Source organism: Acartia tonsa, chromosome 12 (genome assembly GCF_053477335.1).
Source record: "Acartia tonsa isolate MP-2025a chromosome 12, ASM5347733v1, whole genome shotgun sequence".
Lineage (NCBI taxonomy): Eukaryota > Metazoa > Arthropoda > Copepoda > Calanoida > Acartiidae > Acartia > Acartia tonsa.
The window spans coordinates 25,360,504-25,374,251 of NC_137271.1; the positions used below are offsets into that span (position 1 = coordinate 25,360,504).

Consider the following 13,748-nt stretch of genomic DNA (forward strand, 5'->3'; position numbering starts at 1 on the left):
TATATTGAACTTTCACACTAAACAAAAAACCGAATAATTTGATATGAAAAAACCCCAAATACTTTGAAATTTTTGCTTCTTAGAAAACATAAGTCAGCAAGATTAAAAAATTCTTCAACATGTACTGATTAATATCTTTGGGAAGGTTGATAACATCCTCAAAATTGCATACAACCAACACTTTGATAGGACGATCTTTGTTAGGAAGTTCTAACTGTTCATGGTAATAAGTTACGCCTATTTTGTACTAAGGCATTCCTTACCTACATTATTACCATAAAAATGTAAAAGAATTAATTGCAGAACTTTTCATGTAAGAATATGAAAATAAAATCTGTTAAAAATCTGACAAAAAAGTTCTTTCACGTTTTAAAGTACAACTTCAAATACAATACGTTCAAAATATGAAAGGTACAATAACTTTAAAAATGACGTTTTTAATAAAATCAACTTCTAAGTACAACAAATTTTATTATTCACTTGAAATTTCCCAAGAAAATTGTATAACAGGATTATCGTCATTTTTAACAGTATGAGGCATCCCAATTGGGTAAGTTACAGGGGTGTATATTCTACATGGGATCCCCGGCTTAGGGGGGGGGGGGGGGAAGGGTGGAAATAAAAAATAAGTGGTTGGAGGGAAAAAAATTTAAAGATTAAGAAAACTTAAAACATTTTTTCCAATCCCCCTCCCCCCTCCTTGGTGAAAAAAACTAAAAAAATGTGTGGTAGGAGGGATAAAATAAATAAAATACCTTTAGAGTTCTTTAAATATTTTTCTATTTCCCCCCCTACTTGGTGAGAAAAAACTAGAAGGGAAAAAAAATCTTGTGCAGAATATACACCCCTGGTAAGTTATTGGTTCGGGCAATCTTTTGATATTTTTGGAGAGATAAAATGACTTGCCCAAATATCAACTATTCCTTGGCCGGACATAATTGTGTAATTTTATTTATAGAACCTTCATCATCGGGCAAAGGTCATTTAATCAGAGGGTTGGTTGCCTTCAATGCTAAACTAGTCTATAACAGTTATTTGTTGCATCGTATTATACAGTTTTCCGCGGATATTAAAATTAAAAATTGTATATTATAACCAAATTTCTTGGCCCTCAGGGGACGAATGAGAGGGCTAAATAAACTGGTAGGTGTTAATTTTATGATATCATTTTTAATACTCGTGGAAAACTGTCTGTAATACGATGATTTACATAATTTTTAGTACGGCGGAAAACTGATTACAATCCAGCGGATATCAAACGGTTTCGAAATCATAGTCATAAGTCACCCCATCTACAATAACCATATGTTAATTTGTTAAAGTTAGTTGTTGACAATATAAATTGACAAATATATAAATTCCTTGTATTAGTGTTTTCTGCTATAAAAATGATCTGAAGCGTGCAGTTGCTCCAGTGTATACTTGGGGTTGATACTGTGTCTCAGTATGGAGCAAGCATCAGGCGTATACAAAACCTTAAGCAAATAAGTAAATATATATTATATAATTCAAATAATATTCTAGTATAATCTTGAAAAAATTAAAATATTAAACTTTTGGCTCAACCCAATTAGGTTTTAGCCACTTAACAGGCAGATATTAAACATCCCCAATGATGGCACACATAATTACCCCTTCTGTAGATTACAATTAGTGGTTGTAACGTTTAGACACTCAAGTAAATGAAAACGACAAAGCTGCCAGCAGTTAGCCGTTACTATTCCAATTGGTTGAAATAAAAGAAAACAGTTGTATTTGTGCAATAAATAAATATTCTCTAAATTATCTTTACCAAAAAAGAATTCTAAAATAACTACTGACCTAAGGTGTTAATAAAGTTGAAAATCTCTCTCTACCACAGCAATACTACTCTAGCATTAAGAGGTCTGATGTCTGTAAATTTAGATACTTGAATTTTTAAATGTAAAGTTTGTCTACAAGTGTAATGTGTTGGTCTGTCTGTCTATTGTTCTGGCTGCAGTGCATTGAGCTATCTTGAATATTATCAATAACATTTAGGTATTTGAAAAGTAAGGAAGGGGGTAGACAAATCACAAGACTTTAATAAAAACAAAATAGCATAAAACCCTCCTGCGATATATGTCAAGTCTCCCAATAATGAGGAGCTCAATAAAAAAGATTTTTTTTTACTAAATAGGATAGGTACCTATGAAAATTACAATAAAACTAAGCTTGTTATTAAAAATATTCTATTAATATAAGTATCCTTTCCTTTACTAAAGCATTACTACTACGGCCAGACAGAGTTTTCACCTGTAAAAAAAAAAATGTTTAAAGGGGACTAAGCACCAACGAGAGCAAGTGATGTTAAGCAACTTCAAGCAGTGTTGTTACTAGGTATAGGAATCTGTCAAAATTTTGGACCGGATTCGGATTCTTAAAAGAATCCGTCAAAAAAAAGGCGGATTACCGCGGATTCCTGATTCTAGTAATATTTTTTAAAGGCTTTTTTTAATTAAAAAATTTAAGTGCTAATATGTCCTAAAAATTAATTTTCTTTGTGTTCTCTATAATTAACTTCCGAGAATAAAACCAAATTTTAAGATATAAATAATGATGATAATCTTTGCCTTCAAAAAGGCGGAGCTGAAAGAAAAAACTCAAGACGCTAATTTTAGCCTACCAATTAAGAATCCGAATCCGCTATTGAAAAACGGATTCCGGATTCGGATTAAAAAATTGGCTAAAATTTGGGCAGATTTCGGATTCGGATTGCCAACCCTAGTTGTTACACATTTTTTTAGAATGAACTAGGCTTATGTTAAATAAAGTTAAATTAGGAAAGAATGCCAGCTCGACTATGGTTTTATGGGAAAAAATTATGATTCTATAGTGACAATTCCAACTAGATTTTTTCATTTTTAATCACTAGGTAAACTGGATTAGATTTTTTTGTTTATTTTACTATTTAACAAAAACAACAAAATAGTTTTTCATCACTCCTAAAAGGTGGATATTACCTATTAGAATATAAAATAATTTTCATTATTCATTACCTGCACTGTTTTAATTATAAACATATGGTGGTACTAGGGTGTATAAATCTGAATTCAGAAACAGAGCGGACACCAAAATAACCTTCCCTCCATAGTTTACCACGGTGCAGTAGTCTGAAATAAACAAGAAAATTAACAGTAAATAAACAATCAAAGATTGAGGGGCTGAATTGATCTTACGATTTTTATATAATATTCATGGAAAATTGTCTTTAACACGATTCTAAACATGATTTTCCAGTAAGTATGGCTGAGAACCGGTTCTAATCCAGCGGATATTAATCGGTTTCAAGACATAGGGGAAAAGGTATTATCAAAATCTTACCTAAAACGCACAAGCAATAACTGCTTCCTCTTTTTGATGTAGCCAGCCTTTGTCTCCAGGTTTTCATTATCTTCATTTTCATGATGTTTCTTTCTTAAAGAAGATCTGACTTTTTTTCATCTTTAAAGATGAGGGCTTTTATAGGCTACATCTGAAATCACATTTAGTTTTTAACAGTCAGGTTTTCTTTCTTTACTTTTACATTAGGGCGGGTCGATTTGCTATCTTTTTGGAATTTACACATTAGTAGACATTGGCAAGGGTTACTGGGCTAATATAAAACCCTGTGAAATTTTAAAGGGGTTTTGTAATCCAAAAACAACGGGTGCGATGAGTATAAAATGTGCCCGCCCCCTTGTAAACCCAAAAATTGAAAATCCTTCAAACACAGGCATGTTGCATATCAAATTGACCGCAATGAAATGCTGATTACGAATCTGAAAACCGTTTTGAAAAATATTGATTCTGTCTTAAATGATGTGCAAAAAACCTATAGTTTTGACTAAATCAGCTGTTTTAGGTACTTAATGAGAACTTATTCGAACTAGGAGCATTATTAATAAAAATAGTTTTTAGATTCGTAATCAGCATTTCAAGGCGGTCATTTTAATATGAAACATGCCTGTGTTTGAAGGAATTTAAATTTTGGGTTTTAAAGGGAGCGGGCACATTTTATACCACCCGCGAGCCCGTTGTTTTTGGATTACAAAACCCCTTTCAAGCTTCACAGAGTTTTATATTGGCCCAGTAACCCTTGCCAATGTCTACTTATGTGAAATTCCAAAATCGACCCACCCTAATTTACATAGAAAGAATCTTGCATGGAAGGGAAAAAGTGTATCACATCAATAAGTCACAGTAAGTGGTATTTTGTGCTAATTTCTAGGTGAATACATATATAAATAAAATATTCTAAGAAACCAATACATATAAATATTTCTATTTGGCGATATGACAAAGGAAACAATATTCAAAATTTGAAGAATACAAAAAAATGTTGTTTAAAAAAACTACTTATCCTCATATTATGACACCTAAATATAAGGGAAAGATTACAATCGAAATAAAGTTAGTAATATCTCGAAAAATGCTTTATAATAAACTCATTAATATTAGAGTTTGACACATCAAAGTACAAAAGCGTAATAGTTTTCTTGGGCTTAATGGAAAATACTAAAATATCTAAATATCACAAAAAAATAAATAATATTAGTTAAAAATGTTAGTAATGGCATCATAATTTTATATTATCACTGTTTAACCTTCTTGGACGGATTGGAAGTAGGAATTTACAATTGTAGTTCTAATTTTTGTTCACAGATGGCTCCTTAGTTTCCAGATTACAGGAAAGAAACAACTGGTTTTTCTTTTATTTCTGCTGTTTCGTATTGGTGGAAGTTTCTGTTATTACAATTTGGCTAATAAAAAAAGCACTTTTAAACAAAATCAAGCCAAGTATAATCCAAATATTGAGAATTACACGATTTTTATTATGTTTGAAAACAACGCTATAAATATGAAATTAACTTGGTAGGTATTTCCTTTTTGGTAATATCCTCTTAGAATTTATTTTCAATTTTGAAAATTTGAGTACCAATTATTTTGATTACATTGAAAAGTCATTATTGTAATTCCTGTGTTTGTTTGCATCAAGTAGAAATATCTCCATAGTCTCTGTTCCATTTAACATACTGAAGACAAGTTCAATCATGTAATTTCGAGGATTTTCAATTTGTCTAATTTTAAGAAAATATTCTATTATTAATTTAACCACTGTTTTTTTTTTAGGAAATTCGGGATATTAAATTATTATATGTTACTATCTGACAAGGTATAAAAGATCCTGGATTATGACAAATTCTACATATATGATATTTTTCTTCCTATCCCCTTCAGCCTATTTTCCTAAATCATGCTCCTTTGGTTATGTCTAAAAACCTGTTTTTATCCACAGTTATCAAGGACGACCTAAGAGGTGTTTAACTCCCCCTAATAAACAACGACGCAACAAAAATTTTGGAAATACATTCGATTTCTCACATAAAAAAAAATTTTCAACTCTCCCCACACCAAAAAAAAAGCTTTGAACGTCCTTGAGTCTTATATACAAATATTAAAGTTGTTCTCTCTACTGTTAGTGGACTTGTCTTGGATTTATGGTATGAACGTATATTTTGATATAAACTAAACATAAACATTGTAGGTATAAAGTATTAAATAATGCCATGACGTTACAAGATCGAGACCTGGGCCAAGGAAGCGGGATTCAAACTTTTTCTCACTCGTTCGCAGGATTTCACAAAATCATTCAAATTCAACTTTCTCATATTTTCTGGTTTCATGTTCAGTATTTCTTCCTAAATAAAAACATGCCTCTAAACTTATCCGAGAGATCATGAAAAATCCTACATTTTCAAAGGAAATATTTTTCTTTAATTTGGGACCGTCCGTTCGTCCGCAACTGATAACTGATATCGTTAATTTGGGCATTTTGATTCCTGTCTAAGTAAGGTTTGATTTAGAAAGCGTAGCAACCCTAAAATCATTACCAGAGTCCGTAAATCAATTTTAAATATGATGATATTTGGCTCTTTAAAATGTAATATCCATTTTCCCTTATTTTTAGAAACATTGACTACTGGGAGTGGCTACACATCTACTAATAATCCGTATACTAAAGTAACAGGATGTCTGTGTGTCTGTGTATCTGTGTGTCTGTACCGAAGGATCTCGCTAACCGCTGAACCAATCGTGTTCTCCTTAACAGGGTAGCTTCTCATAGGTCCCGGGAAGGTTTATAACTATTTTCTTGGGGGGTGGGACACCCCCAACCCCCCCGAAAAATGAAAAATCCCACCCACCAAAAAAAAATTTAAAATAAGAAATTGGGTTATTAAATTTGACTCTCTCCTCCTCAAGTGCCCCTAGAGGCCTCTAGGGGGCGTAGCCGCTAGTAACAATAAAAGTGTTGTCTGTAAGTTAATATAACTTAAACGGAAATAAAATTAAGCATGTCAGGGAAGCTTGTCCTACCTGTGACATTTCTCTGAGTGGAGCCATTGCCGCATCTTTTGCTAGATTTGTTATATCACTGTTGGAATATCCATCTGTCAGACGGGATAACTTCTCTGTTACATCATATTGTCAGATATTAGAAAAAATAGAGTTAAAGATACAGGGTGAGTCAGAAAAAACTGAGTTTTTCGATTTTCAGAAACAACCAGAAGGAATACAGAAAAAATAATTATATGTCCTTGTTCTCTGTACAAAAGCAAATCAAACTTGTAAAAGGTGTTTTTCATTATCTCTAAAACTGCGGCCTCTATGATAGGTATATGGTGTCAAAAAATGCCTTGTGTGAAAATTGTTGATTAAGAAAAATCAAAATAACTCATCTATTTTGTATAAAAAAAATCTTAAAATTTCAATATTTATTTAGAAAAAGGTCTAAGAAAAGTACTTTAATGAGTTTTAAAGGTGAAATACTTTTTGGCCCCTCACACAAGCATTTTTAGAATACTGCAATTTGTCATTTTTTCATATTTCTTGATTGTGATGCATGTGGTTTAAAAGAATCTTCTATAATGACGTAGCTTATAGTAAAAAGAAAAAAACCTTTTTATTTGACAAAAAAATCTCTTAAGATAAAAAAGTTATCAAGGTTTTAATTTTTAAAATGAAAATGCCTTTCAGAAACCCCACCCTATTTAAATGAAGTTATTATGATGGATTATAACACACAAGTATAATTTGTCAAAAGGGGGCGGAGATTTTGGAGATTAAATTCAGTCTTGCACCAAATATAGAGGAAATTCAGGGGGAGGGGGAAGGAATTTAGGTAACAAGATGAAATGTTTCCGGTCATTAGCTGGTTTTCCGGTCATGGGGTATTAAATCTTAACAATAGATTACAACAAAACATTTGATTTATAATGTGATAATTTAATTTAGATAAATTGTATTTTTAAGATGTTAAATATTTAGAATTTGTTGAATAAAAATTCTAATAATCAAAAATATGTTTGTTTATCTTTTTAGAATGGTAGACATTTTTTATTATAAATAAATCTACCTAAAAAGTACAAAATAATGGCCGAAAAAGTCATCACACACACTTTTTGAAATCTTTATGCTCTAAAAAGCGCCGTTGTTTTCAGAGATATTTAAAAACACCTATTTTTATAGAGAACAAGAACCTATAATTGTTTTTTCCATATTCCTACTGGCTGTATAAGAAAATCGGAAAACTCAGTTTTTTCTGACTCACCCTGTATTGTATATACTTAGAAATGGAAAGACAACCGCTGAGAAACATAAAATTTCATACAAACTGACATCCTACTGCTGCGACACATGACATTCAACCAATTCAAGTACCCTGAAAATTAATTTCTTACATTTAAAAAAAAATCATAGCAGAGATAGGCCAAATGTGGAGAAACCTAATGGAAAAAGGTAAAAAATTCCACTTTTTTAACAGGCTCAAAATTGATGACAGTTTTTAGATAAGAAAAAAATTATTTAGAATGAGAATCTAGTGGGAGAGAGATAGTCAAATGCTATTTCTTACAAAAAATATAAATCATCTTTTTAAACATATTTGACATTCCTAATTCACTATTTGATAAAGGTGATCCACTTTTCTTCAGCAGAGCAGCCAATAAAGATTTTCTGTTTAAGCATAAATTTAATATTTTATTTTTCAAATTGTGTTTTATTGAGTATTTAGAATTTACTTCTAACTTACATGTAAATAATATTTTCAAATCTAAAACTTAAATCTTAAATGTCTTTTTTCACTAATTGAGTTTTTAAAATCGGTAAAACATTTTACCTCATGCCAATTGCATAGGTACATGTACACAGAGAAAAGGAAACTATTTAATTAGTTTAGGTGTACTTACACAATGCATTTCAAAAAAGAGAAATACATTTTTACCATGTAGTTTTGATTTTAAGATTAACTCAAGTAGATTACAACTTATGTAAGACTAGCGGCTACGCCCCTAGAGGCCTCTAGGGGCACTTGAGGAGAGAGTCGAATTTAATAATTAAATTTCTTATTTCAGATTTTAAAAGAAAAAAGTAAAAAAAATTAGGGGGGGGGGGGCGAAAAATATTTTTTTTTGGGGGGGGTGCCCCCCCCCCCCTCATTTTTAATATTAGTTAAAAAAATTCAAAAAAAAAACAAAATTTGGGGGGGGGGGTGGAGATTTTTCATTTTTTGGGGGGGTTGGGGGTGTCCCACCCCCCAAGAAAATAGTTATAAACCTTCCCGGGACTTATGAGAAGCTACCCTGTTAAGGAGAACCCGATCGGTTCAGCGGTTAGCGAGATCCTTCGGTACAGACAAACACACAAACATCCTGTTACTTTATAATAAGGATATTCAGTCAATGTTAAAATACTAATTTTGGCGTTAAAAAATGATCTTTCTCCCTTGTTTTATTATTTTAGTATCTTCTTGTGAAAACTACATGATATATAAATAGGACTATTAAATTTCATAGCTTATCCTTTCCTCCCATCAAAATCCGGCATTTCAACATAAATTCTTTTTGTAAATCTTCTCAAAGCAGCGTCGTCTAGTTCCTAAATAGTTTTTCAATTCTGTTTTTCTTTTTTTTGTGTGTATTTCAATCGAAGATAGAAACCCGCAGCATTTATTAAAATGATAGCATGTCTACTTGCTGTCTGGGAGGTGTTAGGGACAGGTCTGGTCTACATCGCGTCATACTCATAATAGAGAGTAAAATGGTACCTACTGCTGCTATGTCTGGCACGTGACATTAAAGTAAGAGTAAAGGGAATGGCTTGACCTATCAAAGGCGAAACTCATTAATATATTAATATCAGTTAGAACTTCCAAATGTCGTAAAATCAAAGGGTTAATAGTCTTTTAGATGTTATTTAAACCTAATATTCTAAATTCAGTAGTTATGGAAATCTTAAGCTTCATACGACAAACCTCACTTAAAAAATAGTGTGATATGATTGCTCTTCTACATAAATACAAATATTTGTTCTTGATAAAATAGATCTTACTTGTGGTCTGTTTGTTGCCGCTAAAACGACCAATTTTTCGTCAGATTCTGTTAACATACCCTGAAAATTTAAATTCATTAGTTTAAAACTTCTTAGGTACAGCATATAGTACAATACCTACATCAATTGTAACTACAAAAATCACGTAAAAAAGAATAGGTAATATGAACGTTTTTTAGAAAACATAATTATTAGGTATGCGTAATTAAACTGACCTCAAATTGCAAAAGAAACTCGGTTTTAATTCTTCTGGACGATTCATTCTCTCCATCCCTTCTTGAAGACAAGAGGGAGTCAATTTCATCCATAAAAATAATGCAGGGCTGAATCTTTCGAGCAACACTAAATAAAATAAATAATTTTATGAATTTTCTCAAATTAACCTTCTTTTCCATAGTTATCAATGAAATGCTCTAGTAACTGTCAATCTTTGTTACAAACGTTAATTGTCAGTAACACATCCTTGTACAAATATAACAGTATGTCTGTCTGTATGTAGATTAAGATCTTGGAAAATGCCTGACCGATATATTTCTACAGTAAGCTTTTCGAAGGTCCAGAAAAGGTTATAAGTATTTTAGGGGGAGGATACCTCTCGCCCACTACTTTGCACATCCATTCACATGTTTTTAACAACTTGTAAATATTAGAGGGAAGAGAATGTTGTATATTAATCTAACCCTCGTTGACCTCTCCATTACTTGCTACTTGCCAAAAGTTTTAATGTTTACCTGAATAAGGTTTTTACAAGCTTTTCTCCTTCGCCCACCCATTTACTTGTTAAGCTGCTTGCACTATCATACAAAATCTTGTTTATTTTCATTAGATCAGCAAGTATTGATGATTGAGTGGTTATCGGTTCGAATCTTGGCTTAATCAATGTGATGACAAAATGTTTTCTAATGCTGTAATATCAGGCGTTTAACCTAAACAGTCAGACAAGAAAAGAAATTTTTCATGCAATATTCTTGGTGTTCTTTAGGTAGGTAACATTTTTTAAAGTTGTTGTTTTTTTATTTCTGGTGATTAATATCTAAATCTATACAAGATCTTATTCCTGATATTAATAAGGTGGCAACTTGATTCTGTTGCCAGAGCTTTGGCCAGCAATGTCTTTCCATTTCCAGGAGGTCCAAACAACAATAAACCTGTACAGAAATACATTTATTCTTAAAATTAATTTAGAAAGTCTAAAAAATCAATCTTTTAAGTGGTTCAATAACACAGCGCAGAAGCTATCCAACTACATTATTGGTAACTTTTTTTTATATATAAATCCTTATAATAAAGTATAAAGATCTCTGTCTGCCTGTCTGTTTTTCTGTACTAAAGGATCTATCTAACCGCTGAATCTACATGCTTTCCTTTACAGTGTAGCTTCTCATAGGTCCTGGGAAGGTTCAAAGGACAAAAGGACTAACTGTAAAGGTATTTAATAATTTTATACATAAAAATACAAAATGAGCGTTACCTTTAGCAGGCGATCTTAATCCTGTGAAAAGCTCTGGCTTCAAAGCAGGAAGAACAACCATTTCTCTACAGTTTGAATATCAAGAGTTACAGCTTCAATCTTTAAGACAATAGCAAGAACATGACATAAGACATAGATCTAGTGGAATATGACAAGCAAATTAATGAAGATTGAAGGGCTTAAACATGCAGATTAGAATTTTTTAGAAATTCATTTTATCTAAATTCTCTAAAAGAAAATGTACAAATGATATTTATTTTCCTGAGGGCTGATTTAGCCTTGTCTTGCCCAGAAATATCAGCAAATTTGACTCCAGCTGAATTCTTTACAATCACCTCCCCAATTATTGACTCAACAAACTTCGGATCCAAACCTAAAAAGGTATTTCATTAAACGTAATGAGAATGTAAAGCTGCTAATTATATAATATATGCAGCATAGTTTCATATAAAATCTTTGTATGGAAGTAACTTATATCTGTCTTTGACGAGAAATCTCCTTAAAAACTGAAGCTTCTTGTAGAAAATATACCCTTGTTCTTTTACAAAATATTTTTGAAAATAAGTCAATAGGAAATACTCCAAACACTATGAGAATTTTGTCAAGATTTAAATCTTTACCTTTCATTGACAAACATTTATCCAGAAGTTTCTTTCTCTCTCTGTCAGCTTTGTTTTGTGTGAGTGTTGCTGGTGAGCTGTCACGAATATGACTGGTTAAGTTATTGCTGTTATGAGTATTGTTACTGGTAGACCGTAATTCTCCTCGCAATGCCCTTAGCTCTGCGGCTCTATAATGAGGGGTTCTTATTTTTCTCATATAATAATGAAAGGGTTATTCCTAACCTTTTAAAAGAGTAACATAGAGTCTGCCTGTTTATCTGTCTCTACCGAACGATATCGCTTAAACTATATACCTAGCTCTCGTTAAAAAAAAAAATATTTTGATTAGCCGTGCGAGTTTATTTATACCTTTTTTTTGTAATAATAAGGGAAATAAATAAATAATAAATAAAACAGCCAAAACTTTACGTATCTATAAGTTAATATTTAGATGGATGTTAAAAAACATTGATTTTTCATTACAATGAGAAAACATTCCTATTTTGACCGGGCAAGGCAGGTAGATATGGTTTAGTTGGGGAACGAGTTCGACTCCTATTCGTCGAATAAGAAGGCTTGTCTTCGTCATAGATTTTTATAAGACTACTTGTTGTGTTTCCATGATATTCTGCAGATTTTCGTTCTTGTATTCTTTGTTCTGATTCAAGAAACCTAAATAAACAGCAAATAATCATATGAAAAAACCTACATAAAATGTATGATATTTTCTTTTGATGGATGATATCATGATTTTTACAGTACTAAAAGCAGACTACACATTCCCAATTTACATAAAAATTTACTTTAGACCTAGGTACACAAACCAGTATGAAAAAGTCTTAACAAACAAACATTAACAAAATAAAATAACAAGTCTTCACTCTTCATTATTGAGATGCTTCGCTTATAAAATTAAGCCTAATGGTCTTAAAATCTAAATTCTAAAAATACATAGAAGAAGGATGCATATATCATTAAAAATTTTTTTATAAGAGTCAAAATTCATCATATTCAAAATTTACATACAGACTTTCTAGCAATGATTATGGAGTTGCTAAGCTTTCTAAATTGCGCCTAAATGTTACAGGAATCATCTGCAAATGTAAAAATCTAAGCTTTAAACAAATCAAATAGGTACCTTAATCTTTCTTTAGCATCAACAAGATTTTTCTTTACTTTCGATCTTTAAAAATCCTTTCAATTAATAGCAAAACTTAAGGAGTAAAACTATTGATGTTTTTTATGACCAGAATAAGTGAAACGAGTTTCATTTGAATTGAATTAAATTGATCATGCTTTAGCAATGTTTTTCTTTATAGGGCCTATATATGTTGTAACTGCAATTTAGTAAGCAAAAAGATAACTATTAATGAAAGTATTCCTGAGATCATGAGCCCTGTTAAGAGCGGGAGTATTGTGTTGTCTAGGCGGAAGGTGGAGTTCTATAGCTGCCTCCAGTAGGATAATACCTTCCTTGTACAATGGGACGGCCTAAAATTCGTAAATTATGTTATTTAGGTTGACCCATAAAAAAATCTAAAATTGACGTTCGGTCTTTAGTGAGATTTTGTTTAAATAACTAGCCAGTAAACATAAACAATTTCTAGTCTACAAAAAATTAGCTGTTGTGTAGACACCCTTTCAAACAATAGTAAGATATTTTAGTATTGTAAACGGATCATTCATTAGACAAAAAGCCTAAAGAAGAAAATGGAACTTAAATGATATAGGAAAATTTACAATTCAGCCCACAGTAAAGTTGTTATGGCCAAACCCCCTCCCTATCCCTGCCAGTGCATCATGTGTATTACCTTAAGTCTTTTGCCGAGATCATTCGTGCTTTTGGCCTCTTCATCAATAGTTAGCGCCTCAACAATCAACTGTTTCCCTTCTTGGGCATAACTCTGCTGTTTCTTCACATTTGGATGTGATATTGTAAATTCTGCCATGTCTAAAAGTTTCTTTTCTTTGGATTGTAATGGAAATCTATTTAATCAAAAAGATTGACATCGTAAATTCTGAAATTTTGAAAAGTTTTTACGCGACAATGAAACACACAAGCGCAATCTTTGTCTTGATCACCTAAATGTACATTTTTTTACTCGTTAATTGACTTAACAACTTTGAGGACTTTAAAATTTTAATGAAATTTTATTACGTTAGTTTATGAACTAACTCATAAAATGAAATCATTAAGTTGAGTATCCAAAACTTTCAACTACTTATTGTGATCTATAAAAGGGCTATTTTGTGTTACATGAATAGGAATATACATCAATTTATCGACC

At 31.6% G+C, this 13,748-nt stretch overlaps 2 protein-coding genes and 1 long non-coding RNA gene across 6 annotated transcripts; all 3 read right to left on the bottom strand.

Moving 5' to 3' along the window:
- Window positions 1-1,361: 1,361 nt before the first annotated feature.
- LOC145334659 (uncharacterized) lies at window positions 1,362-1,899 on the bottom strand. The gene is made up of 2 exons (XR_013884902.1): window positions 1,822-1,899; window positions 1,362-1,475 (listed from the first exon to the last, which is right to left on the bottom strand). It is a non-coding gene; the product is annotated as an uncharacterized LOC145334659 (long non-coding RNA).
- Window positions 1,900-3,492: 1,593 nt separating this feature from the next.
- Window positions 3,493-11,012, bottom strand: LOC145334658 (spastin-like). 4 transcript variants are annotated; one of them, XR_013884901.1, is made up of 12 exons: window positions 10,859-11,012; window positions 10,445-10,535; window positions 10,119-10,181; window positions 9,603-9,729; window positions 9,388-9,447; window positions 8,864-8,934; window positions 7,952-8,013; window positions 6,376-6,470; window positions 5,589-5,699; window positions 4,977-5,033; window positions 4,138-4,743; window positions 3,493-3,537 (listed from the first exon to the last, which is right to left on the bottom strand). XR_013884901.1 is itself a non-coding variant. In XM_080180204.1 (11 exons), the coding sequence occupies exons 1-10, from the start codon at window positions 10,917-10,919 to the stop codon at window positions 4,992-4,994; spliced, it is 783 nt and encodes a 260-aa protein (XP_080036330.1). In that variant the 5' UTR covers window positions 10,920-11,012; the 3' UTR covers window positions 3,493-4,743; window positions 4,977-4,991. The 4 variants fall into 4 exon arrangements, 1 of the variants encoding a protein (XP_080036330.1); XR_013884900.1 differs by having other exon boundaries at window positions 3,493-3,563; XR_013884899.1 differs by having other exon boundaries at window positions 3,493-3,567.
- Window positions 11,013-11,058: 46 nt separating this feature from the next.
- LOC145334656 (spastin-like) lies at window positions 11,059-13,475 on the bottom strand. The gene is made up of 6 exons (XM_080180203.1): window positions 13,272-13,475; window positions 12,842-12,951; window positions 12,599-12,643; window positions 11,959-12,132; window positions 11,479-11,648; window positions 11,059-11,231 (listed from the first exon to the last, which is right to left on the bottom strand). Exons 1-6 carry the CDS (start codon window positions 13,407-13,409, stop codon window positions 11,074-11,076), a joined length of 795 nt encoding a protein of 264 aa, XP_080036329.1. The 5' UTR covers window positions 13,410-13,475; the 3' UTR covers window positions 11,059-11,073.
- Between the last annotated feature and the right edge of the window lie 273 nt (window positions 13,476-13,748).